This window comes from Macaca nemestrina, chromosome 3, assembly GCF_043159975.1.
Source record: "Macaca nemestrina isolate mMacNem1 chromosome 3, mMacNem.hap1, whole genome shotgun sequence".
Lineage (NCBI taxonomy): Eukaryota > Metazoa > Chordata > Mammalia > Primates > Cercopithecidae > Macaca > Macaca nemestrina.
Genome location: NC_092127.1, coordinates 12,085,626 through 12,113,066, shown reverse-complemented (window position 1 = coordinate 12,113,066; position 27,441 = coordinate 12,085,626). Strand labels below are relative to the sequence as shown.

The 27,441-nt window shown below is 39.0% G+C and overlaps 1 protein-coding gene and 1 long non-coding RNA gene across 2 annotated transcripts in view; one reads left to right on the top strand and one right to left on the bottom strand.

Moving 5' to 3' along the window:
- AGA-DT (AGA divergent transcript) overlaps positions 1-27,441 on the top strand; it is a 244,544-nt gene that overhangs the window by 182,275 nt on the left and 34,828 nt on the right. The window lies entirely within an intron of this gene.
- Positions 5,598-11,081, bottom strand: LOC139362116 (syncytin-1-like). Its single transcript, XM_071092638.1, has 3 exons — positions 10,869-11,081; positions 5,883-6,603; positions 5,598-5,758 (listed from the first exon to the last, which is right to left on the bottom strand). Exons 2-3 carry the CDS (start codon positions 6,598-6,600, stop codon positions 5,598-5,600), a joined length of 879 nt encoding a protein of 292 aa, XP_070948739.1. The 5' UTR covers positions 6,601-6,603; positions 10,869-11,081.

The window sequence follows — 27,441 nt, the reverse complement described above, 5'->3', positions numbered from 1 at the left end:
CTCAGAACAGTTGTCCTCCCCCACCCGGGGCCCCTTCCTCCTTGTTGTTTTAAAATGCAACCCTGCAGCGAGTCTAAGGGAATGGAGGGTCTTTGCCCCATGCTGGGACTGGGAAAGAACTTCTGCTGGGGACATGAACTGCAATTTGTCTCAGGCCATCCGGTCAAGGGAAAAGGGATCCACTCACATCCACTGATGGACTCCAAGATGCACTTTCTAAAGGGACATCCCACCTATTAGAAAGGATCTCTCTATTATAGAATCTTACACTGAATGGACGCTTGGTGAGCAAGCCCAGGTCAGTTCAGGTATGAATTATGTTGAGTGACCAATCCAGGTAGGAGGATAAAAGGTTGCGGGAAGACTCAGTGTCCCGCTGCTGTTTGGGATCACCTGACTTAAGACATCCAGAGCATGGTGGCTGACTGTCTTCATAGGATAATTTAGAGTGAGAAAGATGGGGTCTGAGTTCCCCAAAACATGTGTGGATTTGTCCTGTTTGAGCTTCCGCCTCTAGATGCAGATGCATCACATGTAGGGACTGGAGACTTTTGACCATAATGGGGAGGAGAGAACCTTCCTCCTTTCCGGCGAAGGCGAAGAATTTACTGAGACAGTTGTGGGTAAAGAAAGGTAGATTTGGCCGGACGCCAAATATCTCTCTCTCTCTCTCTCTCTCTCTCTCTCCTGCTGCCATGTGAATATGTGCTTGCTTCTCCGTCATCTTCCATGATTTTAAGTTTCCTGAGGCCTCCAAACCATGCTTCCTGTACAGCCTGCAGAACTGTGAGTCAATTAAACCTCGTTTCTTTATAAATACCCAGTCTGGGCTGAGTGCAGTGGCTCATGCCTGTAATCCCAGCACTTTGGGAGGCTGAGGTCGGCGGATCACTAGGTCAGGAGATGGAGACCATCCTGGTTAACACGGTGAAACCCCGTCTCTACTAAAAATACAAAAAATTAGCCGGGCGTGGTGGCGGCGCCTGTAGTCCCAGCTACTCGGGAGGCTGAGGCAGGAGAATGGGGTGAACCCGGGAGGCGGAGCTTGCAGTGAGCAGAGATCGCGCCACTGCACTCCAGCCTGGGTGACAGAACAAGACTCTGTCTAAAAAATAAAAATAAAAAATAAAAAATAAAAGTAGATTTATCACAGAAAGTACAAAGAGTACAAAGATACATTGAAGGGTGCAACAGGCAGCACAGCAGAGAAGGGGCTGTCTGCTAAGAGGCAGAGGCAGGGCTGGAGGTGGTGCTGAGGAGCTGTGTGCAGAACGAGGTTGTGCTGCTGGGGCTGTGTGTGGAGCAAGGTATCTGGGAACTGGATGTTGGATGTTGTTGCAGCGGGTTGTCTGTGATTCGCTGTCTCTTAGAGCAATTGTTCTTTCCAACCTGCGCCCGTCCTCCTTCTTGGTTACTTATTTTATCAGGTCTCCACGATTACCACAAATGGTCCCTCAAGCTATTTTGTAGTGATTTCCTCAACACTCTGCCCCAGGAACCACCCCATTTCAAACGCCATGATTTGATTTTGTCTGTTCTAGGACTTCATGTAATTGAGTATGATATGCTTTCATTTGCATCTGGCTTCTTTTTTAACTTTTATTTTTAAGTTCAGGGGGTACATGTGCAGGTTTGTTACATAGGTAAATGTGTATCATGGGGTTTGTTCTTCAGATTATTTCATCATATTAAGCCTAGTATCCCTTAGTTATTTTTTCTGATCCTCTCCCTCTTCCCACCTTCCACCCTTCTCTCTCTCTCTCTCTCTCTCTCTCTCTCTCTCTCTCTCTCTCTCTCCAGAGTCTTGCTCTGTTATGCAGGCTGGAGTGCAGTGGCGCGATCTCCGCTCACTGCAACTTCTGCCTCCCAGGTTCAAGCGATTCTTATGCCTCGGCCTCCTGAGTACCTGGGTCGTCTTGCTCTGTTGCCCAGGCTGGAGTGCAGTGGCTGATCTCCGCTCACAGCAACCTCTGCCTCCCAGGTTCAAGCGATTCTTCTACCTCGGCCTCCTGAGTACCTGGGATTACAGGCACCTGCCACCACGCCTGGCTAATTTTTGTATTTTTAGTAGAGAAGGGGTTTCACCACGTTGGCCAGGCTGGTCTCGAACTCCTGATCTCAGGTGGGCCACCCACCTTGGCCTCCCAAAGTGCTGGGATTAGAGGCGTGAGCCACGGCACTCGGCCTCCACCCTCCCCTTTAGCTCAGCATATTGGTTTTGTTCATTCATGTTGTATGCATCTGTAGTTGGTTACTTTTATTCCCAAGTAGCATTCTACTGTATGCACATACACAATTTTTATCCATTATTCAGTTTATGGTCACTTGGGATGTCTTTAGTTCTGGGCTGTTATGAGTAAAGCTGCTATGCAAATTTGTATACATGTCTTTTTTTGTATACAAATATTTTCACTTCTCTCGGGTAACACCAAGAAATGGAATAGCAAGATCTTATTCAAGGGTATGTTTAAATTTACAGGAAATTGCCAAAGTGTTTCTCCAACAGAGAAACACTTTTACATACCCACACACAAAATATAAGAATTCCAGTTTCCTCACATCTTTTTATTTTTAGCCATTCAAGTGGGTGTGTAGTGGTACTCAAATGTGGTTTTAATTGCATTTATTGAATAAAGAAAGATGTGTGTGTTTTCATGTGCTGATTTGTTATTTGTATAGCTTCTTTGGTGAAGTGTTTGTATAAATCCTTTGCCCGTTTTTAATTGGATTGCTTGTCTTCCTATTATTGAGTTGTAAGAGTTCTTATTATATGCTTGGTTCAAGACCTTGCTCAAATACATATCTTTTCCAATATGTGTCTTGTTTTTCACTTACTAAAGGGCATATTTTGAAAAGTAGAAGTTTAAAAGTTAATGAAGTGAAATTTATTCCTATTTTCCTTTTCTGGTTGGTGCTCTTTGTACTTTTTATAAGACATGATTGCCTGACCCAAAGTTGCAATGAGTTTTTCCCTTTTAGAAGACATTTTATGACTTTGGCTTTTATATTTGTCTATGATTCATTTAAAATTAATTCTTAGGTATGGTGAGATTCAATTAAGGTTTAACTAAAAAATATTCTTCAGTTGTTCCAGCAGCAGTCACTGAAAAAGCTACCCTTTTCCTATTAAATTCTTGTAGCAGCATTGTTGAAAGTCAATGATGCTTTATGTGAGGGTCTATATTTGAACGCCCTGTCCTGTTCCATTGACCTATATTGTCTATCCTTATGCTAGTACTGTATTATCTTGATAGTGGTAATTTGTTTTTCTCTCTCTCTCTCTCTTTTTTTTTTTTTTTCTTGGTTGTCCTGGCTAAGGCTTATCAGGTTTGCTGATCTTTCTAAATAGTAAAGCTCTAATTGTTTCATCGATTTTTTTCTATTGTTTGTCCATTTTCTATTTCATTGATTTCTGCTCTTATTGTTTCCTTCCTCTACCTATTTTAGAATTAATTTGTTCTTTCATTTCTAGATATGCGCATGTGTCTTTTGACTTTGGTCTTTCTTGTTTTCTAAAATAAAGCACTTAAGACTATAAATTTCCCTTTAAGTCATGATTTAGCTGCATTTTACAGGTTTGGCCGTGTGTTTCTATATTTCAAAATATTTTCTAATGTTCCTTCTTATGATTTGTTCTTTGGCCCATAATTATTTACAGGTATGCTGCTTAACTTCCAAATGTTTCTATATATTTTTGAAAAGAAATTGTCTAATTGTTTGCTTTATATATTTTTGTATATATATATATAATTATCTCATCAGTTATTTATGTTCAAATATTTCATAATTTTTAAAAGAATTATAGAAAGAAATGTCATGAAATATCCTTTCAACTATGATGTTGAATTTTCTGTTTACCTTGTAATTCTTTCATATTTTTCTTATGTATTTTGAGGTTATAGTATCTACCTGCTGTTTGAGAAAAAAGTTTTCATTGCATAATAACTATATTTCTTCCTCTTAATGATTCTATACTACAATGTATTAGGTCTGATTAATATCTCCATGCCAGATTTCATTTAGTTAATATTTAGCTGGCATATATTATTTCGTATTACTAGTCTAAAAAATGCACTCAATCTCTGCTTTTAAATTTAGTCTGATTTATGTATTTATATTCATTGTAAATGCTAGTATGTTTGCATTTATTTTTAGTATTTAATTTTGATTTGCATCCACCCAACTATTTTCTCTGTTTCTTTTTTCTTTTTTTCATTTTCTTCCCTATTTGGTATTGTATCCTGGCCCACGGGATAGTCCGTGTAGGCCCTGGAGGAGGGGGTGGGAATTTGGGGAACAAGAGACACGAGAAATGGAGACAAGACAGTGCTCTGATCAAGTCTCGTTTAATGGAGGTAATGCACTGCCTTATATACACTTGGAAGGGAAGGGGTTGGGCTAAGGCGGAAATGATCTCATTGCCGAAGGTGTGGCCAGGTTAGTTTCGTTTTCTCCGGTCGGACGTCATGTTGCGCTTGCGCTATTAAGTAACAATTTTCCCGGGCGCGGGAAAAGTGAGTGAAGAAGAAGCAGGAAGAGCGCCATCTTTAACGAGGTATTAGTACAGGGGAAAAAAGGCAAATCTAGGGAGAAGGTGTGGGGTGGAAATGAATGTAGCTCAGGCGTTTAATCCTTAATTATTATTCGCTATGGCCGGGGTGTGCAGCTCCGGACAGGTCCCCCTTTTTATATTTTTATGATAAGAAAACCCCTCGGGAACTGCGCCTGTCTTAGGTTGGGTCAACTCACCCCCACCTTCTAGGCCCGTCATGGGATAAGGCAGCAGCAAGGGTGGCCCTCCTGTCTTAGGCTCCGATAGAGATAGTGTCCTCTTACCCGTCATTGACTGTCCAGTTCAGCACACAGGGGAGGTGGTCTTATTAAGGTAAATAAGACTCACCATTTTCAGTCATCTCAAGGCGATGATAATGAACCTGTATAGGTTTGGCCTGGAAGGCCTCGATTTGTTGTCTGACAAATGCCATAAGCTTATTAAGGATTATAGGCCCGAGAGTGAGGAAGAGTAGAAGAGTGAGTAAAGGACCAAGAAATGGCAGGAGATAGGGGAGAAGTCCATCGAGTCCAGTCCATAGTGCATTGGCGGCTAGGCCTTTTCTGCGCTTTTCTAGTTCTTCTTGCAAAGTTTTTATCTTATCTCTGACGATTCCGGATTTGTTGGCATAAAAACAGCACTTTTCCTGTAAAGCCAAACATATCCCTCCCTGTTCTGCCGTTAACAAATCTAGACCTCTTCTATTCTGGAGAACTACTTCAGCTAACGAGTCTACTTGGTCTTGTAAATCTTGTATAGTACTGGATAAGGTCTGTACATCTGAAATTAATTGATTGGATAATTTAGTATATTGGGTTAGTGAGACTCCTAGGCCTGTGGCTCCTGTAGTAAAAGCAGTGGTGATTCCTAGTCCAGCCAACAAGGGAATAAATTGTATGGCTCGTTTCGGTCTATAAATAAAATGTTCAATAGCGGGGATGGGGATAGGTTCATCTCCAGGGATGATATCAATGTTGGGGAGAAGAGTGGCCAGAACACAAAGCCCTGTCCAATTTGTAGGTAGATACGTATATGCCATGTTGTTTCAACAAACGAAGACCGAGCCATTTATAGCACACAAAGGGTTGGTGGCATTGATTATGGAAGTACAGTTGCCAAACACAACATAGCCTAAATCAATTTCTTTAGTATTATTATATGACGGTGAAAAGAGGCAAGAGGAATTAGAAAACGTCATCGGTTGAACTAAGGGGGGGGGTAATAGGACAGGAATTATTTACTAAGGATTCATTTGAGTAATTGACATAGGACAATGAAAGGTTAGGTATGGCTAGAGGAATAGGGGGGCCCATTTTAAGACAAAGCCAACAATCGTGGGCCAGGCTTGTATTGGACATTTGAAGTAAATTGTAAGTAGCATTGAGGATATCGAAGGTTTGGGCATCGAGCCTAAAATTATCTCTAAGCTCAGGCAGGGCTAAAGGGTGATATTGAAGTTCAGGATATGAAGCTTTATGAATTTCTTCTAATTTTTTCTGGACGGTTTTAATTCTTGCAATATCTAATGGGCTTCCTCCATCAGAAATGTGAATGGGGGCGGTAGTGCTCCAACAAACAGGCTTTCCTTTTTGGCCGTTACAAGGAGATTGTACAAGTTTATTAGTGGATCCTAATACTTGTACGTCATTGATGCCTCCAGTTTGTGTTTTTAGTAACGTGGCCGTATAATATGTTCTATTGCCTGATTTGCATTGTTGATAGGAGGTATAACAGGAACTATGTACAGAAGATTGGAAAGAACTACAAAGGCATTCTAGGAGCGGCCCGCTAGGTGAGGTATCTCTTGGGGTAGACTTACATTTCCATAACTGGTTTGGCATTAGGTAAGCTGTCTTGCCCGTGCAGGTCACCTGGGTGATTCTATCTGACGGAGGTTCAGATATTTGTCCCCCTCTGCAATCACAAGGCTGGCCGTATTGTTTTCGTAATAATTCTTTTGCCTTACGAGGGTCACCAAAACCTGCATAGACTGTCACTATGTTATATAGAGCGATTATTCTCCAAAGGAATTTCATGTTAGGCTTCATTTTCTGAAAAACAAGAAGGAAAGAACTTCTCAGGGAGATTTATCTTCCCTGGACTGACAATGGTTATGATTTATTTGTCTTACCAATCTTTCAGGCAGCCATCTGGCTGCATCATTTTTTTGTGAGAAGATGCACACTGAGCCTCTTCCCCAAATTAAAACTGGATCGGGGCCATGCCATGAACTATCAAGTGGATCTTTCCATTTTACCATTGCAAACTGTTTTTGAGATTCAGGATGCCAGAAACGGTCGGCAGCCGATTTTCCATGACTGTCCAAATTTAAAAAATTAAGGATAAACAGGGCATGATTGAGTATGTTTCTGGGGGTACCCTTCACGGGGTACCAACTCCCCCTTTTAATTTTGTGATAATAGTTTTTAATGACAGATGAGCTCTTTCTACTATACCTTGTCCTTGGGGATTATAGGGAATGCCTGTGGTATGTTTAATTTGGAGAGTATTGCAGAATTGTAAGAAGGTTTTGGCTATATAACCGGGGCCATTATCTGTTTTGATTTGTTTGGGTATTCCTAAAATAGAAAAGCAGTGTAATAAATGAGCTATGACATGTTTGGTGGCCTCTCCTGTTTGGAGAGTTGCACTGATGAATCCACTATAGGTGCCTATGCATACATGGATATATTTTAGTTGACCGAATTCTAAGTGGTGAGTAACGTCCATTTGCCAAATTTCGTTGGGGATGAGTCCTCGGGGGTTAACTCCTAGATGGGGAACAGGTAAATATGTTATGCAGTTGGCGCATTGTTTAACTATTTGTCGAGCTTGTTCTCTGGTAAGTTTAAACATAAGTCTTAAGGTTTGGGCGTTTAAATGATGTAAGGCATGTGCTTTTTGCGCTTGTTGCAAATTGTCTGTAGTGACTGTGGCTATGGTTTTTGTTGCCGTGTCAGCCGTTGCGTTACCTTGTGTTAAAGGTCCCGGTAATCCTGAATGTGCTCTAATATGCCCAAGAAAAAAGGGAGTAGTCCTTTTTCGGATAAGTTGTTGACATTGTAAAAATAGGTTAGCTGTGTCTGAAATATGTTTAATTTGGGACACGGTCTCTAAGAGGGGTATTGAATGAGCCAGGTAGGCGCTGTCTGTATAAATGTTAAGTGGCTGACAAGGAAAAGCTGATAGTGCTGCAATTATAGCTTGCAATTCGACCAGCTGAGCTGATGTATAAGTGGTCTGGAATTTAACGACTACATTATTGTAAGTGTAAGCGGCAAGTCCTGTGGAAGATCCATCAGTGAAAATTAGTAATGCGTCATTGAGAGGTTCTTTACTGGTAATATGGGGAAATACAAACGCATGAAGTTTGCAAAATTGAATACGTTTGTTAGGTGGGTAATGGTTGTCAATCGCGCCAGTATAAGAAGCGCAAGCAATTGGCCAGGCTTCCGTATTTTGTAACAGCCAATGGATGCGTGATTGAGTGTAGGGCTGTATAATGGTAGAGGGTTCTATTCCAAAGTATTTTCTACTGTTTTCTCTTCCCAAGATAATTAGATCAGCTATGGCATCATAATAAGGCAACAAAACCTTTTTAGGGGAGGAGGGCAGGTGTACCCACATAATGGGATTGTTCTGCCAAAATAGGCCAGTAGGGGTTATTGTTGTGTTAAAAATAAGGAATATTAATGGCTGAGAATAATCAATACCGGTAACAAATTGTGTTGCAATGGCATGTTCTACCTGTTGGAGTGTTATTAATGCTTCTTTAGTAATGGACCTGGGGGATTTTGGATTAGAGTCTCCTTTTAAAATATCGAAAAGAGGTTTTAACTTTCCTGTGGTAAGTTTTAAATAGGGTCGAAGCCAATTTATATCTCCCAGTAATTTTTGGAAATCATTTAAAGTTTTTAAATGATCACGACATATAACGGCTTTTTGATTAATGATTTTGGGTCCATTAATTTGGAAACCAAGATAAGTGTATGGATCTTGTAATTGTACTTTTTCTGGGGCTATTTGTAGTCCGGCTGCTGTTAACTCTTGTTTGAGTTGGGCGAAGCACTGTAAGACTTGTTCGCCAATTTCTCCTGCTATTAAAATATCATCCATATAATGTATAATATACATTTGTGCCCATGTTTTTCTGACTGGCTCTATAGCGGCAGCTACATATTTTTGACACAAGGTAGGACTATTGGCCATACCCTGAGGTAAGACTTTCCATTGATAGCGCTTCATTGGTTGTTTAAAATTTGTAGATGGAAGACTAAAGGCAAATCTTTTCTGGTCAGCAGGGTGAAGGGGAATTGTAAAAAAGCAATCTTTAAGGTCAATAATGATTTTAAAATATTTTTGAGGAATCGCAACCGGTGAAGGCAATCCTGGTTGTAAGGCACCCATAAGGATCATAGTGATATTTACTGCTCTTAAATCTTGTAAGAGTCTCCATTTACCAGACTTCTTTTTAATAACAAAAATAGGTGTATTCCAAGGGGTATTACTTTCCTCAATATGTCCTGCTGCTAGTTGTTCCCGCACTAACTGTTGGGCAGCATTTAGTTTATCATTGAGTTAAGGCCACTGATCAACCCAAACGGGCTCATCTGACTTCCAAGTAATGGGGTCAGCGCACCTTTGGGGTGCAGGTATGTCAGTGGCCTGAGCTAAAAATTTCCAAACCCCTTTTTATCAAGTTGTCCTGAAACCAGTATAGGCTGTGGGATACCGTTCTCTCCTTTTCCAAGACCTTTACCAGGGGTGTATCCTTGAGTTAACATTTGTGCAGTAACTATATCATTTGGACTACACATTATAATTTTCATTTGAGAGAGCAGATCCCGCCCCCAAAGGTTAACAGGTAGGTAAGGGATGACAAATGGCTTAATGAGGCCTGAATTGTTTTCTTTGTCTGTCCATGTTAGGTATTTAGAACTTTGTTTAGGATTACTGCTTTGTCCAATTCCTCTCAAGTGAGTTAAAGTTTCTGTAGTAGACCAATGAGAGGGCCAATCTTCCTGTTTAATGATAGTTACATCAGCCCCTGTGTCTATTAGTACAGTGAATGCCTTCCCGTCTAACCATAAGGTTAGAGAGGGTTTTTGATTTGTAATTGGTTGCACCCAATATATATCTGATGATCCGAAACCTTTTATATTTCTATTAGAGTATTGGATATTATTATCTGTTTTAACCAAAGGTAGCAGGAGTAACTGAGCTATTCTAACTCCTTGAGGGACAGTAATAATACTATCAATAGCTCTGGCCATAATTTTAATTTCTCCTTCATAATCATTATCGATAACTCCAGGGAGGACTTGTAAGCCTCTCATGGTGACACTACTTCTTCCTAAAAGTAGCCCAAAAGTGTTAGGTGGTAAGGGTCCATATATTCCGGTATTTAAGGTTTGCGGTCCCATTTCAGGTGTTAGTATTGTGTGGGAGGTGGAACTGAGGTCCAATCCTGCACTTCCTGGGGTTGCTCTACTAAGTTTTGAAATGGATTGCTGTTGCTGGCTGGAACAAAGCTGACTGCCCCATATGCTTGTTTCGGGGCCTGAGGCTGGCCCCTCATCCCGTTTCCCTGCTTGTGGGGTAAAGGATTTCCTTGACTGTCAGTTTTAGATTTACATTCGTTTGCCCAGTGCCTTCCTCTTTTACACCTTGGGCAAAGGCCTGGGATTTTTGCTTCTGGACTCTTATTTTGGTTTTCACAGCAATCTTTTGCAAAGTGTCCCCTTTTACCGCATCTAAAACATCCCCCTTTATCTCTACCTTTGTTAATGAGGAAGTCTCTTACTGTTTGGCTGCTAAAAGCGGCGGCCATTGCTAGGCCTTGTTGATATGAGGGCCCAATATCTGAACAAAGGCGAATGTATCCTGTTAAATCTGTTTTCTTTCGATAAGGTCTGATTGCCGCTTGGCAGGCGGGGTTAGCATTTTCATAAGCTAACTGTTTAACGTAATCTACACCCGTTTCTGCATTTCCAAAGATTCTACCTGCCGTGGTCATAAGTCTATGCACAAAGTCTGAAAATGGCTCATCGGGTCCTTGTTTAACCGCTGTGAGCGAGGCCCCTGGATCTCCTTTAATGGGAAGTTTTCTCCAGGCTTTTGTAGCAGCAGCCTGGATTTGTGAGAACAATCCAGGGTCATATTGCATTTGGGCCTGAGTGTCTTTTACAAAATCAAAAAATTTAAACAAATCATTACCTTTAACCTTTACTCCTCGTATCTTTAAAGCCTCTTTTAATTGTCCTACATATATTTGATGTTGGCTTAATTCTTGTCCCATTTCGGACGCGTCACTTACCTTCGATTCTGACGCGGCAGGTTCCTGCGGTGATCGGAAGAGTTTGACTCCTTTTGTCTTCGTTAGCGGTCGACCGTCCTTTGGCGTCCTCTTCCTCACGGAGTCCCTCGTTTCCAGGTCCCTGTTCGGGCGCCACGTATCCCGGCCCGCGGGATAGTCCGTGTAGGCCCTGGAGGAGGGGGTGGGAATTTGGGGAACAAGAGACACGAGAAATGGAGACAAGACAGTGCTCTGATCAAGTCTCGTTTAATGGAGGTAATGCACTGCCTTATATACACTTGGAAGGGAAGGGGTTGGGCTAAGGCGGAAATGATCTCATTGCCGAAGGCGTGGCCAGGTTAGTTTCGTTTTCTCCGGTCAGACGTCATGTTGCGCTTGCGCTATTAAGTAACAATTTTCCCGGGCGCGGGAAAAGTGAGTGAAGAAGAAGCAGGAAGAGCGCCATCTTTAACGATGTATTAGTACAGGGGAAAAAAGGCAAATCTAGGGAGAAGGTGTGGGGTGGAAATGAATGTAGCTCAGGTGTTTAATCCTTAATTATTATTCGCTATGGCCGGGGCGTGCAGCTCCGGACAGTATTGGAGTACACAATACCAAAAAAAGCTTAATTCTTTAGAAATTGTATTTTCTATTTTTCTTTTAGACATTAACCATAAAATTTTTGCATGCATGTCTATTTGCCTTAAAAATGTCTAACATTAATGTATATGTCTACACTCCCTATATTAAAAGAGTTTTAACTGCATTACCTCGGAAAACGTCTTGCTTGTCTCACAGGTAATTGATATAATTGAATTTGTCTTTTTCTATGTTTATAAAAAACCCATTAATAATAATTTTTTTATACTGCTGCTGTTATATATTTAATACTTTTTAAAGTCTTATCTATAACTTTAATAATTTCTTTACTCACCATTCCTTTCTGTATTTCAGACATTCTTTTTAAGGTTCAAATTCCTTATACCTGAAATATATCCTTTATTACAAATAATTCTTTTTTTCCTTTTTTTTGAGACTGGATCTTTCTGTCACCCTGCTTGGAGTGCAGTGGCAAAATCTTGGCTCACTGCAGCCTCGACCTGGGCTCAAATAATGCTCTCACCTCAACTTCTCAAATAGCTGGGACAACAGGCATGTACCACCACACCTGTCTAATTTTTGTATTTTTTGTAGAGAAGGGGTTTTGTCATGTTGCCCAGGCTGATCTCCAACTCCTGAGCTCAAGAGATCTGCCTCCCTCAGCCTACAAAAGTGCTAGGATTACAAGCGTGAGCCACCATACCGGGCCATAATTATTTTATGGATAAACACCAGTCTTTTGTTTTTATTTTTTCTCTCTTAGTTTGAAATTACAGTCCTTTTGCTTAGCTGGGTATAGATATCAAACTGAACTTTTCTTTCTCAGTACGTTCATTGTCTTTATGTTTTATTTTAGCTCTTCAGTAGTCTGCCATTAATCTAAAAATCAAATCCTTTGAAAGTAGTTGCCTTACCTATTATTACCTTTAAGGCCCTCTGTTTTACTGTTTTTCTTCTTTTGGTTAATATCTACCTAGTTATCTGTGGATTTTAAAAATTTTACTTTTTATGGGATATTTTGTACTACTGAATCTAAGAATTACATGTTTTTTCTAGGTAAGGAACATTCTCCAAGATAATTCTTATAAATAAAAGCCTTGAGTGAGCCCTTGAAAAACGTCCCAGAATAAAACCTTTAGAAATGCATACAAATAGTGATGAGTGTATGTGTGTGATATCTGTCAATAAATAACTGAACAGAAAACCATAAAGAAAATCACGAGGGACAGCTCCTGGCTAAACCCCACCCTCAAGCCTGGAACGCTGGCACTAAGTGAAAACTGCTTATCCCATTTTTCCTTCCAAATGATTACCTTTTTGGTCTGTCCCGCCCCCTATCCTGTGCCCTTAAAAACCAAACCAGTTGGAAGAAGGATATTTTTTTTTAAGTTTAAAAACTTTATATTAGCCATACATTCTATTTCCTATTTTAACATACTTGTTGTACTTTCATATATTCCATGGCTGTTTTTATTCTGTGCTAAATTGTGGGTGATTTTTCTCAGATTAATATTCAAATTTACTGATTTGAATATTAATATTAATTAAAAACCAGACCAGTTGGAAGAAGGAACAATAACAAAAAAGAGCAGCAGAAGCAGCTGATGCAAGTGGTTGGGGAGGCAAGCTGCTGAGCACTGGGGATGCAAGCTGCTAAACGGTGGGGATACATGCTGCTGAGCATCGGAGACTACGGATAGACTTGGTTAACTTCAGACGGTGTGGCTTCAGGGAAGGATCACCTTTCTGCACCATCCCCTTTCCAATTCTCCATCCTTCTGAGAGCCACTTTTAACATCCAATAAAATCTTCTGCATACACTACCCTTTAAATAGTTTGTGTGACCTCATTCTTTCCAGACACCAAACAAGAACTCGGGTGTCAAAAAGTGTAGGTGCAACTGACTGTCACCCTGACCCTTCGCTGAGCTGTTAACGCTTAGCTGTCCTTAGACTGGAGGCTGAGTGAAACGAGCCACTCCCATTCCTGCCTACAAAGGGGGTCAAGGTGAAGGGAACAATCCCGTCTCCCCCGCAGAATGGGTGGATGGGAATTTACCATTTTGTTTGGGGCTGCCATCTCCTAGGCTAGCTGTTTCTTGCAAAGGAATCAAGCTTGTAATCCTTTTGTGGTCCCCTCAAGAAGACCCAGTGTGAAACAGTGTTACATTTATAATCCATAAAGAGAGAAGCAATAGCTGCTGTGGATCAAAAAGCCTGGGTTCTCCTGGCAATTTGTGAATGTCCTGGTCAAATAAAGTCACTTGAGTAACTTGTGAGAAGGACCAATAGAACAGATAAGACAGCACACCAAGCACCTCATCTAACATTTGAGTAAGAGAAAAGGGCTGAACCACAAAATAATTATTTTGCTATACGCTTCTTCCTTAGATGTGCCTCTGGTGTCTTGGAGAGACTTCCGTTATATTACACAGTATGATTACTCTGATTCACACGCCCTGAATCAGATTCTTTTAGTTATTTTTCTCTTTAAGGTTCCTGGTTAGAGTGGTGGTTCTTACAAGCCACACTCCTTTTGCAGTAAGTCAAAATGTGCATTCGTTGCTGCGTTTAGAAGTTATTAGATATCTTCCTGCACTCACAGAATCGTTTTTATTAAGTTACAATATTCAGTTAACAATATTATTTTTCCATTTGAAAATTCTAATAATATTATTCAATGGGACCCTTCCTATTAGAAGAAAATAGCTGTCTCATGTGTAGACTTCAGTAACAGGATGTTCCCACATATATTATAAGGATGATTTGTAAATGTGTGGCTTAGCGTATGTAAGAGGGGAGCTATACAACCATTTGGTATTCTAGGTTATGTCAATCTAAAGATATCTGGGTGATGGAGAAACAGGAAAAAAAAAGTTCAATTTATTTTTCCTCTTTATATCAATAACAGCAGGTGCCCTATTCAATCAACCTAGAAGACTTTCATATGGAAATATCCGTAAGTTAAGGTATAAAATGAGTTAGGTACTGGAGTATGAACATTTTATCAAGAAGACAAACTGTGTTAATGCTCATCTCTTCATTTATTTATTTTATGTGTCAGGCACATAGTCATTTTATTAGGCACAAAATGTACAAACATGAGTAATCTGGTTCTTTCCTCAAGGAATTCATGGTTTGATAAGATAATAAACACACACACTGTGTATTATCTATCTATCCATCTATTATTATCTGTGTATTTATCTATCACACGCACACACAAAATAATCAGGAAAAAATTTACAGATGATTGAGCTTAATGGAGTTTATCAGTCAGGCAAGGAAGGAAAAAAGCATTCCAGGCAGAGGGAACAATATTAATATAGTGAGATGTAGCCAGTGAAAATAAAAGTAATATTCAGAGACACCGAGATAACTTGAAATTTCTGAAGTGTAGAGTGCATAACAAAGAGTAGTGGGAATTCAAACTAGGACAAGTAGAGGATTAACCCGTAAAGGGCCTTGGATAATATGCTATAGAACTGTTGACTTTAATCTTCCAAATAACTGAGATTCTCAATAATATGAATTAGAGAGACCATATAACACGACTTGAATTCATCTCACTTGTCCTTCACTCTATCTGAGACATGTACTTCCAAGAGTGGTACTGGACCTGGTCAATAATTAGCACCCCTATACAAGTCAACATTTCATGTATACTATTCTTACCTTACTTCCTATAATGATAGCTCACTCTTAGTCCAGAAATCTTCCAGTGCCACTCTAATCCCTTACTCCACTGGTGTTATTTAATTGGCCCTTACCTGATTTGATTATGTCCTCACTGCCCTCCTTACTGAGAATGAAGCTCATAATCAATCGCTCTTACAATTCCTTTGCATACATTTTCGACCTTGTTTTCAACTTTCTTGCTTGCACTAGCTTGGAAAACCTACAATCTCGTTAAATTCAATTTTCTACCTAATTCTATGATGTCAGCTTCAAGTCATGACTGTGAATCTCAAGTGGACTGCTTGGAATCACACTGTATATATCCACAGGCTATTCTCCAAAGGAGATTATTTCCAAATTTATTTTATTTTGTTTGTTTTTAAACTTTTAGGTTCAGAGGTACATGTGAAGCTTTGTTACACAGGTGAACTCATGTCATGGGGGTTTGTTGTACAGATTATTTCATCACTCAGGTATTACACCCAATACAAACAGTTACCTTTTCTGCTTCTCTCCCTCCTCCCACCCTCCACCCTCAGGTAGATCCCAGTGTCTGTTGTTCCCTTCTTTGTGTTCATGAGTTCTCATCGTTGAGTTCTCACTTACAAGCGAGAACATGTGGTATTTGGTGTTCTGTTCTTGTGTTAGTTTGCTAAGGATAATAGCCTCCAGTGTCATTCATGTTCTCAAAAAAGAAATAACTTACTTCTTTCTTAAAATAATTTTAATGTTTATTAGAACAAGTTATTTCATGTTTTTGTGTGGGTATAATGGGTCTACTTCTTTTTTTATGGCTGCATAGTATTCTGTGGTATATATGTCCCACATTTTCTTTATCCAATCTGTCATTGACAGACATTAGGGTTGATTCCATGTCTTTGCTATTGTGACTGGTGCTGCAATGAACATTTGCATGCATGTGTCTTTATGGTAGAATGATTTATATTCCTCCGGGTATATACCCAGTAATGGGATTGCTGGGTGGAGCAGAAGTTCTGCTTTTAGCTCTTTGAGGAATCACCATACTGCTTTCCTCCCCAGCATCTACTATTTCTTGACTTTTTATTTTATTATTTTTTTTAAGATAGTGTTTTACTCTGTTATATAGGCTGGAGTGCAGTGGCATGATCTTGGCTCTCTGCAACCTCCATCTCCTGGGTTCAAGCAATTCTCATGTCTCAGCCTACTGAATAGCTGGGATTACAGGCATTCACCACCATGTCCAGTGAATTTTTTGTATTTTTAGTAGAGATGGGGTTTTGCAATGTTGGCTGGGCTGGTCTGGAACTCCTGGCCTCAAGTGATCTGCCTGCCTCTGCCTCTCAAAGTGCTGGGATTACAGGCGTAAGCCACCACACCTGGACTATTTTTTGACTTTTTAGTAGTAGCCATTCTGACTGGTGTGAGATGGCATCTCATTGTGATTTGATTTGTATTTCTCTAATGATCAGTGATGTGGGGCTTTAATTCATATGCTTGTTGGCCACATGTATGTCTTCTTTTGAGAAGTGTCTGTTCATGAGGAGACCATTTCAAACCTTTTATTTTCATACCCCAATATCTCCTCCTTCTTCCCCACTCTCAGTTTGGTTTCTGTCTCACTGAAAAATTGAAGCAATCAAGGGAGATCTTCCACAGACTAGCACTGCTCACTCTTTGTCTTCCATGCTTGCAAACTCTGCTTTTCTCCGTGTTACTGTGGATGGACTTTCTGTGATACCATCTAAAACCAATCAATGTTGCTACTTTACTTTCCATACCATGCCATTTCTTTATTCCTTGTAATAGTTAACTTCCTATGTCTAAGTCTTCTCCCAATATTTTATAAATAATGCTTTTATCAATTTTCCCCCCTCACTTCTCCATCAGAATTGCTCCTAGGACTCACTCATGACTTCATGTTGGTACCATCCTTGTTGGTAGGAGATGTAATCATCTTATCTGACTCGGTAGCAGCACTGGCATAATGAAAACTCATTTTCCCTTAAACACTAGATTTTCACATGGACTAAAACAAACACATGTCCTTTCTTTCCCTCCCACTTCGCTGAGCTTCTTGGGTTGCCTTGCAGGTAAAATAGAGAATGAATTATTTTTCTTAATGAAAGACATAAACTGCATATTTGCACGTCATGAGAATAAGCCATTCAGGAGTTAAAAGTAATGATACAAGAAAGTGTGATGATTAATTTTCTGTGTCAACTCGACTGAGTTAAGGTATATCCAGGTAGCTGGTAAGAGGTTACTTCTGGGTATGTCTGTCATTGAGGGTGCTGTAAGAGGACATTACCTGTTGAATATTAAGAAGACCAAGTAGGCCGGGCCTGGTGGCTCACGCTTGTAATCTCAGCACTTTGGGAGGCCGAGGCGGGCGGATCACGAGATCAGGAGGTCGAGACCACGGTGAAACCCCGTCTCTTCTAAAAATACAAAAAATTAGCCGGATGTGGTGGCGGGTGCCTGTAGTCCCAGCTACTCGGGAGGCTGAGGCAAGAGAATGGTGTGAACCCGAGGGGCAGAGCTTGCAGTGAGCTGAGATCGAGATCGCACCCCTGCACTCCAGCCTGGGCTAAAAAAAAAAAAAGACCGAGTAAAGAAGATCTGACCTCATCATTGTGGGCAGGCATTATCCCACCTCTTATGGGCCCAGATAGAACAAAAGTGTGGAAGAAAGGCAAAATGTCTCTCTCTCCTTTAGCTGAGATATTTATCTAATTTTGTGCTTAGACTTTGGAGCTCCTGGTTCTTGGGCCTTCAGACTTTGGAACTTACACAAGTCCCTCCCACTCCCAGCATGGATTCTCTGATTTTCAGAACTTTATACTCAGACTGAATCACAACACCAACTTTTCTGGGTTTCCAGCTTGCAAACAGCATATCATGAAACCTCTTGGCCCTCATAATCTTGTGAGCCAATTCCCATAATAAACTTCCTCATATATTTATACCTATCTTTTTGGTTCTGTTTCTCTGGAGACGCCTGACTAACACAGAAAACAAAGAAATAATAATTTTCTGCAGTGTCTGTGAGCATACCAAGAGGGCAGGAGATTCAGGACAAATTGAGGAGTTGGTTTTGGATCAGACCATGGTAAATTCATCTAAGTTAACAGGTGGAAGAGTAGGTTATGCGGTTGCAGATTGGAGTAGGTAGTTGATGTGGTGGTGAGACTCTGTTAAATGTCACCTTACGGTGGCTCCATTTTTTTATGTGAGTGTGAGTAAAGTCATTAACTAAAGGTGTGGATGGGAGGCATGAAGGAAGAGGTTTGGGATATGAGCAACTATATGAAATAACAAATCAGTATTTCTGTCAACTTTAGAGAGACCTGCTTCAATCGCCAAATTCACTGTGATTCTCCAGGAAGTTACCAGGGGCTGAGCTAATGACATGGCCAACAGCAAGCATGTGAGATGAAAGTGGTTTATTAATACTTGTACCATTGAGGACTCCGGGAAGGAAAGCAGACTCACCAGCTGGAGGTGGGTGGTCCAGAACAACAGGTGAAGTGGCAGGAAACAAAAGGGAAAGAATGTATGCATTAATTAGGAAGGGACATTTATTTGTTTATTTGTTTGTTACTTTTCATTATTTTGAGACTGAGATTGAGATTATTTTTCTAGATGTGTAATTGCAACCTTAATAAAAATAAAAGTTTGATGCCTTTGATATTTTTCTTCCAAATAAATAGATACAAAAAAACAACAAAACCAAATACTTGTAACCTTAGTCTGGGTTCAGCATTCTCCCAGCTCTTCATGGGAGTTGCATAACCTCCCAAGTAAAACTTCACCAAAGAGAACCTCACAACATCTGGCAACGGTATCCTTATGCCTTCATTTCCTACTATAATGTAAATTTCTCCTAGTACATTTCCTGCTAGTCACCATATAATTGGATTTCAGTCCCAATCAGTACTTGCAGATATCACCAAAAAGGGAATCTGCTTTTCTTTTTGTATCACAGCCTCTGATGAGGGCCATTTATCAGCCTAACCCATATGAGTTATGGGCATTGGTTAAAGAGAAACGAACCGGGGAGAGGCAAGTGGTAAACCTTGCAGGAGCTGACAAGCAGTTGTCACTTAGACATTACAAACTGGCGAGTCCTTCTCATTTCGGTCACCTGGGATTGTGGAAAAACAAACCTGTTAGAACCTACATTTATATCTATACCCAGTAGAATTTAAGCTCCTTGAGGATGAGCTTCTTTGCCTGTCTTTTTGAAGGACCAATGTCCAGTATAGGGCCTGGCACTATTTGGCGTTCAATAAATATTTGTTGGAAAATCAATTGCATGTATAAAACACTATTCTCATAGAGTTTGTAGGGATTGCAGAATTGGTATACCAAACAAGGAGTAATTTCAAAGTAACTCAAATGCTTACATTTTTCAAACACTGTAATATTAACCAAGACCTTTGTTTTTGAGGACCCTTGTTTTTGAATATAAACTCACGTCAAAGTGTTTTATAGAAACATGTTTTATTCTTTTTCATTTTCTTCACATAACTGAGAAATTCAAGAGGTGAACTAATGTCAGTTATGGCTGGATCGAAGGCTTCATGGTGCCACTAGAGCTTGATGCCCTCTCCCTTTCTGGCTCTGCTTACCTTGCCTGATTTTATTCTCAGAAGAGCCATCTCTATGTGGTGGTGAGTGAGGGCTGTTTCAAGTCCCATGCTGCCATCTTCCTTTCCACCTTTGATCCCAAATCTAAGCCACTTCTTGGAATTTGGGTAAAGAGATTAAACTAAGACGAAAATGCATCATCTGCATTAGTGGATTGAGACAGGGCAATTCGGGGAACATCTAGACACGAATTCTTTCTGTTCTCTCAAGGATTTAAAGGATTCAAATTCTTCCAGTGCCCATGTTCTTTCCTTTTACAGCAATGACTTCCATAATGTGTATGTTGGATAAACTCTTACTTAGTTTTCAAAATGCTGTCCAGCTTTCACTGTCTCTTTGAAATTGTCTGCATCAGTTTGTGTTTACTCAGAAAAAGTTCACTACAAGTATTAGAGAAATAAGAGATTTTATCTAGGAATCTACGTATAGGATTTAATGTAGGGATTAGAATTTATCTGAATATAGTAGGATCTGGGGCTGGAAGGCTGAGAGATTAGAGTCTGGGAGATTGTAGAAACAGTCCATGTAGTAGACCCATAAACATTTCCTGTTGAGCTAAAATACTGTAATAAAAATATTTCAAAAATCAGAAAGAAAGGACCAGGTATCGATAGATAACAGTTAAACGAAGGCATGAGGATGCCATTGCCAGACAATGTGAGGTTTTATTTTGATGTTAAAATAAAGTTTTATTTGATAAGTTTTGATAAAGTTTTATTTGGGATGTTGTGAAGACTCCCATGAAGAGCTGAGAGAATGCTGAACCCAGACTAAGCTTACAAGTATTTTTTTTTTGTATCTATTTATTTGGAAGAAAAATATCAAAGGCATCAATCTTTTATTTTATTAAGGTTGCAATTACCCAACTAGAAAAATAATCTCAATCTTAGTCTCAAAATAATGAAAACTAACAACAAATAAACAACAATAACATGTGTTCTTACCCGAAAGAATATTGATTTCTTAAACTTAATTCCTGAGAAAAACAAAGAAGGCGGGCTTGTCTTTAGGTATTTGTTCAGCATTACATGTTTTACTCAAACCAGTTGGGTCATCCACAGGATATCCTACATGCCCTTAAAAATTCACTTATTTAAGGATAGGACAGATTAACAGTTTGACTTGTCTTGAATTCTGTTTTGCAAAAGCTGTTTAAAATACATCTGATAACACAGGTATTTTAATGCCAAAAATCCTGTGCCACTTTTCTTTGAATGAGTCTCTTTGTCTTGGAGTATTTATCCTTTTTGATACTGCATTGTTTTAGAATTCAGAGTGTTCAGTTTAATTCTGAATTCTGTCAGTAACTTGGCTAACTTTGTCCAAGTCACTTTTCTACCTAGTGCATGAGTGTAAAAATAGGCATCTAATCTCACTCTACAGAAAACCTACAGTAATGTTTTCAAAGCACTTTGTATTCCTAAGGCAAAACGCTCTATATACACCCAGTTTCCTTCTTTCTAAAAATGAATTGAAAGTTAAAAAAAAAAAAAAAACTCAAGTATATGATGAAAATTCTTTTCCCCGCATAAATAATTAAAATGACATTTTGCATGAGACACTCTAGGGTCCACTGAATAAGCCATTAACTCGTTGTTTAATATTTGTTCCCACAGGTGCCTTAAGAGCAATACTGGCAGCATGCTGAAGTATTTTTCTCACTTATTTTTTGCTATTGCTTTCCTTTTAATTTTTCATATATCATGTATAAAATAACAGATTAGTAAAAAGAAAAAAAAAACTAGAGGGATATTTTCCCCATTCTTATGAGGAATTCGGAGTTAATTGCTCATACTTTTGTATTTCACTATGAACAGAAATCTTGCCCCCTGTATGGCCTAGACTACAAGGATTTAAATCACATCATATGGTAATACTCTTGCTTTAAAACCATTCCAGAAGCATATGCATTTGCAGGAGACTGGCCACTACAAAATTAAGACAAAGAAGAGGAAATCGTTAGGTCTCTTACCTCCGTTAGGGAAAACGACAACTTAGAATGTAATCCAAGCAAATGCTATTTGCCTACTTTAAATACCTACCATGGACTTGGTATAATGCACAAACTATTTTGGGTGAAGGGAGGTTGAAGAAGGAAGAGTAACATTTCAAAAATGTGAAATTAAAAAGAAGTTAAAGATCGTCCTTCTAGTTCACTTTCAATATTGTTCTCAGTTCACTCTTTTTTGATCTAATTTGAAATTTCAATCTATTGTTTCCTTCACATTTATACAATTTAATGGCCCCTCGTCTTAATACTTTCCTTCATATCCCCTTAGGATTCTAAGGTCCATCACCCCAGCCATTCTTTTCTCTGTATGCTAAACTTCCCGCTCCATTTCATCTATCTGGCAAAATCCCAAATCTTGCAGACATCCAAGCAGAACTGCCTGATTTATTCTCACCCCAATCTAGGCCGCTATATAAGAAGACTCCGGCCAGGCGCGGTGGCTCAAGCCTGTAATCCCAGCACTTTGGGAGGCCGAGACGGGCGGATCACGAGTTCAGGAGATCGAGACCATCCTGGCTAACACGGTGAAACCCCGTCTCTACTAAAATACAAAAAAAATTAGCCGGGTGCGGTGGTGGGCGCCTGTAATCCCAGCTACTCGGGAGACTGAGGCAGGAGAATGGCGTGAACCCGGGAGGCGGGGCTTGCAGTGAGCTGAGATCCGGCCATTGCACTCCAGCCTGGGCAACAGAGCTAGACTCCGTCTCAAAAAAAAAAAAAAAAAAAAAAGAAGACTCCACTTCAGAGACTATGAATGCCCCCCCCGCCCCTCACCCAGTGCTTTTGTAAAAGATCTATGTTTCTTGTCAGGGCTTATAGGACTAGGGGCATTCTATTTCCAAAACTTGGCTACTTGGCACTTTCCTAAAGCATTCTAAACATACAGTAGATCTTAGAAATAAAGTTCTAGGATTCTATAGCACTGTAGGAGTTCTATAGTTAATAACATATTACTATAGTTGACAATAATAGATGCTATATAGTTAATATATAATAGTAATATATTAATAATATATTACTACAACAATATACTATAGTTAACAATAATATAGTTGCAAATAGCTAGAAGGAGAATATTGAATGTTTCCAACACAAATAAATGATAAATGTTTGAGATGATGAATATGCTAATTACTCTAATTTGATCACTATCTATTATATATATGGAAACATCACTATGTATCCCATAAATAGGTATAATTATTATGTGTCAATTAAAAAATGAAATAAGTAGACAGAGAAGCATTGGAATGCAAACAAATAAAATAAAAATAAAATGATATACCCCAATATACTCAGGTCTATTTCCTCCTGGATATTTAGCCATTCTGCCCACAGGCCCATTGCTCTTCTCTTTCTATATGATGAAAAGCCATTCTGCTCTATTCACCATCTGTCTTCAACTTGCTGACCAAAACCATCTCAGTGCTCAGCAACCAAATTGCCATTCAGCCTACAAACCCAGCCTCTTAGAATTCATTCAGAAGTGATGCTTTTTAACGAGATCATGTCCTTGGTTATTAGGTGGTGGATGGGGTTAACTTTGCCCTTGAAGTAGCTTATCAAGATATTTCTTTCAAAAAATTTTCTTCCCCAGAATAATTCCAGTGAATATATATATATATATATTTCCACTGTCTGATTCCACTGTTCGCTCTTCCATTCTGACAAGTGTTGTGTGTGGCAATTTATGTGATCGAACTGATTACGTTCAATTCAAATTCATATTATTCAAGACTAATTGGATCCTCATGGCTGCTCCACAAATCTCTTCACTTCTCTTTAGCTTTTGAATTCTGAACAGTAGCTGTCCTAAACTATGTTATTCCCATCAAGACCCGACTTCCCTCTCATTACATGAATTTCTCTTCTATTTTAATAAAATTACCAAGACTATCTAATGTAAGCTCCCTGTGCTATGCCTTAGAATGACCTCATATTTTCTGCCCTTTTCCGTTTCAGAAGAAAAATCATCCATTCTTACTTTGAAGATTATTGTTAGTGTGGTAACAGTGCAGCAGACCATCTGTTTGGTGAATCTCAAGATTCCTACAATTTTACTCCGAATTGTGAAGAGAGTAAATTATCAAAGTTGATCTTGGGTTTCCTGTTCTCTTTGTTGTGTTCTCATCTCTCTATTCCGTCTTCCTAATTTGCTTCCTGCACTTTCTGGGTTTAATGATTTCATATTTCTTTTTTTTCCTTCTGTGCTCCCAACCTCCACTTTCAGGCTCACAACCTCAAAATGCTGAAATCCTACTTACCCTAGAGTTCCATCTAGGGTAAGTCAAGTCTTGACTGGAATAAAATTACCTCCCTTTAGCTAGCTCTCCATCCTACTATCTCATCACATTCTTTGCAGACTTGTCTATCTCTTTATATTTTTACCTCCTTATTTGGAGGAATTTTTTCTGCCTCTACCACATACCACTGATTGTTAAGGTTATCACTAGGGATAAAAAATATGTGAATGAACTATATTTCCCATTTACAAGGGGTCCTATTTGTAATAAATCATTTTTTAACTAGAAAATGGAAATGAGGAAACTAATGATTGATGAGGCACGCTGGTCTCAGGTGCTTCATTGAGCTGATCTTCCATTCTCGTTTGATCAGTAGGTCACATTCTGATTATCTGAAATTTCCCCTGATAATTTCTTAACTGGAAGAGTAAGGCTACTTTCTTGTGAATTTGTAATGCCAATACTATTTATTCAGGATACATCTTGAAAATATGCTATTTTTACAAGTTCAGCTAACATATTTTAAAAGTTTTGGTTTTGTACAGTTTTGTTGGTCACCATCTATATGCACAATATGCAATATATTAGCTCTATCACAAACTAGTGACATTCAGTATAGAAAAATTCTACTTCTTCCTTCTGCATCCCAGACAACCACGTGGACCCAAGAGTCTTCATGCCTCTGACCTGGCTCCTACAGCCCTTTACCTGGGTCTGAATGGGCTTTAATTTTATTTGTGTGTAGTTTTGTTTTAAACTGCAGAGTAGACGGTTTTCTTAACTTCCACCTATTAGCATATAAACCTAATAAGGTTATATGTTTGTATTCTGACAAAATTTTCCAGGTGGCTATATTATTATGTAAGTTTTTACAGTCATCATAACATGCTAAGTGGATACTTTCCAATATATAACATGTTAATATCATTAATGAATAAATTTAGACATGTTGGCAGACACATAAGAGTAATATTTTTGGGCATGTGAGTTTTTCAACATCTTTAAAAGCATATCACTGATTAAACCATAGTTTCTTAGCCTAGTAGGTCTTTGGATCACAAAGTTACTCATAGATGGCCTTCAGAGGACCAGGTGTTCGTGAAACCATTCAAAGAGTTTGCAACAATTACTTTATGCATGTATATATATATATATATAGACATATGTTTTAGAAAGAGGGTCTAAAACTTTATATTTTTCAGTGGGATATGAGACCTTTCAAAATGTTTAAAACCTTTAACTTTTACTAACTTCAAAACACTTTTGAATGGAGTAAACAAATGTGATTCACAATATTTTGATTTATTGTTTGTTCATTCCTTAAAAGATTTTTTGTGTGAAATTTACAACTTCAGTTTTTCAAGAATATATTTAAAAATATATTTGACTTCTACAATTATATTCACTTACTTCTAAGGTAGAATACAAGATTGAACTAATACAAAATTGAACTAAGCATCTGACATATCCACCCCATGAATTTGAATATAGATTGCTTCATAATATCGCCTAAGGTATTGTATCTAATGGTAAAATGGCAGAATAGAAGATAATGTTAATTTTAACAAAATTAACTTTGTGCTTTGTGAGTGTTTTATATTTCTTTATATATTTGCCCCAGGATATTTCTAGATGAAATAAAGTACCTCATTTGCAGTCAAGAAGGGTGGACTCTGAGCATCACCTGGCAGTCCTATTGGTTGAGATTAAATAGCTCAGCAGTGTTTCTGAAAGATATTAGATGCTCCCTTGGGCACATTTTGAATTTCTATTTTTTGATTTTTAAAATATATGTAAACATAAGCATGTTGATTATAAAAATACTACTGAACTCATCTTAATGTTACTGCATATAAATTATTTTCAAGTCAGGTGCTCAAAACATTTACTGGCCAGAGACAGTGCTTGTGCTTAAAATCATGTTTGTGCATACAAATTAAAAGTATCCAGAAGAAGCAATAATAAGAGTGCACTTCTCATTTAACACGTCTTTTCTGCCTTGCTCAATTAATTGTCACTGAGTGCAATTTTATCATAGTTAAAATGAATTCAGGCCTATTTCCAGGTAGTAATAATTATGGGGGGTTATAGAAATTAATGTTCCTCAAAAACTAATTAATAATTTCTAAAGAATCATTTGCATAAAGGATGTTCGAATCTTGGGGCTATTATGTGTTGTGTGTAACTAATTCACAGGTCCATTTTCATTATTGCATGTAGCTATGAGGTGTCAGGCATGACCACTCCAAATGGCCAAGCAAGAGGCTAACTGATTGAGCAATCAGTTAGAATCAATTCATCCAATGATCACATTGTGTTTTTCAGTAAGGTCTGTCAACAAAATAAAGAAAAGAAGGGCAGGAGCAAGGGAAAGCCCACCAACATAGTGGTGATGTTGTTTGAACTTAGGCTTTGTTCTACCATAAACTTATTGTTCTTGAGCCTGGTTCATTTCTGCATTTTTTTTTCTGTTTTTGAGACGGAGTCTCACTCTGTCGCCCAGGCTGGAGTACAGTGGCGCAGTCTCAGCTCACTGCAACCTCCGCCTCCCAGGTTCAAGCAATTCTCCTGCCTCAGCCTCCTGAGTAGCTGGGATTACAGGCACCCGCCACCACGCCCAGCTAATTTTTGTATTTTTAGCAGAGACAGGGTTTCACCATGTTGGTCAGACTGGTCTCGAACCCCCGACCTCGTGATCCACCTGCCTCGGCCTCCCGAAGTGCTGGGATTACAGGCATGAGCCACTGCGCCCGGCCCATTTCTGCATTTTAACACTGTACTAAGCATTAAGATGAAGTCTTGATCTCACCATAAACCTGTATGGAAACAAGTTCATTTAGATAACACATATTTTTATATTAGCAGAAATAACTCTCCAACTTTTCATTTGTTTTGCTGTCAATTTATTATAAGAAACTCTTGCCTGGAAATAGAGCTATTGTGTTCCTCTGCTGAAAATTACTGTGTATAACAGTTTTAATATGTTACATTTGTTTGACTTATTGGTAGAGCCCACCAAATAAGGACCATGCAAGGGAGCATAATTCTTAGCAGACAGAAGATCCATTCATTACTTCTACTATAATTACAGCAAAAACATTATTGATAAATCAAACCAAAATAATTATTCTTTGAAAAGGGAAGGATATTTGTAGCTTTCTAATGCCATGGAAGACGCCGAGTGTAAAATGCTTGCTTGCTCACTCTCAAATGTGCTGGGACCATCCAGAAATATCAAATGCAACTTTCCACATCATTTCCTCCAACAAACTTCATTTCCACCATCAACAGTCGTGAAATTATAGGCCTTCAAACACAACATATGGAACAAAAATCATTTTATCAGAATGCGGATGTAACATCAACTTCCCACCCCAAGCTCAAGCAAAAGAAAACAAAATAAGGAGTTTTTATAGCTTTGAAGACAATCC

Coding starts and splice junctions, on each gene's coding strand:
- LOC139362116 (XM_071092638.1), bottom strand. CDS start 6,600: ATGAAGCCTAACATGAAATTCCTTTGGAGAATAATCGCTCTATATAAC. Junction 5,759..5,882: donor TACAAGCCTGGCCCACGATT/GTTGGCTTTGTC, acceptor CCCCCCCCTTAG/TTCAACCGATGACGTTTTCT.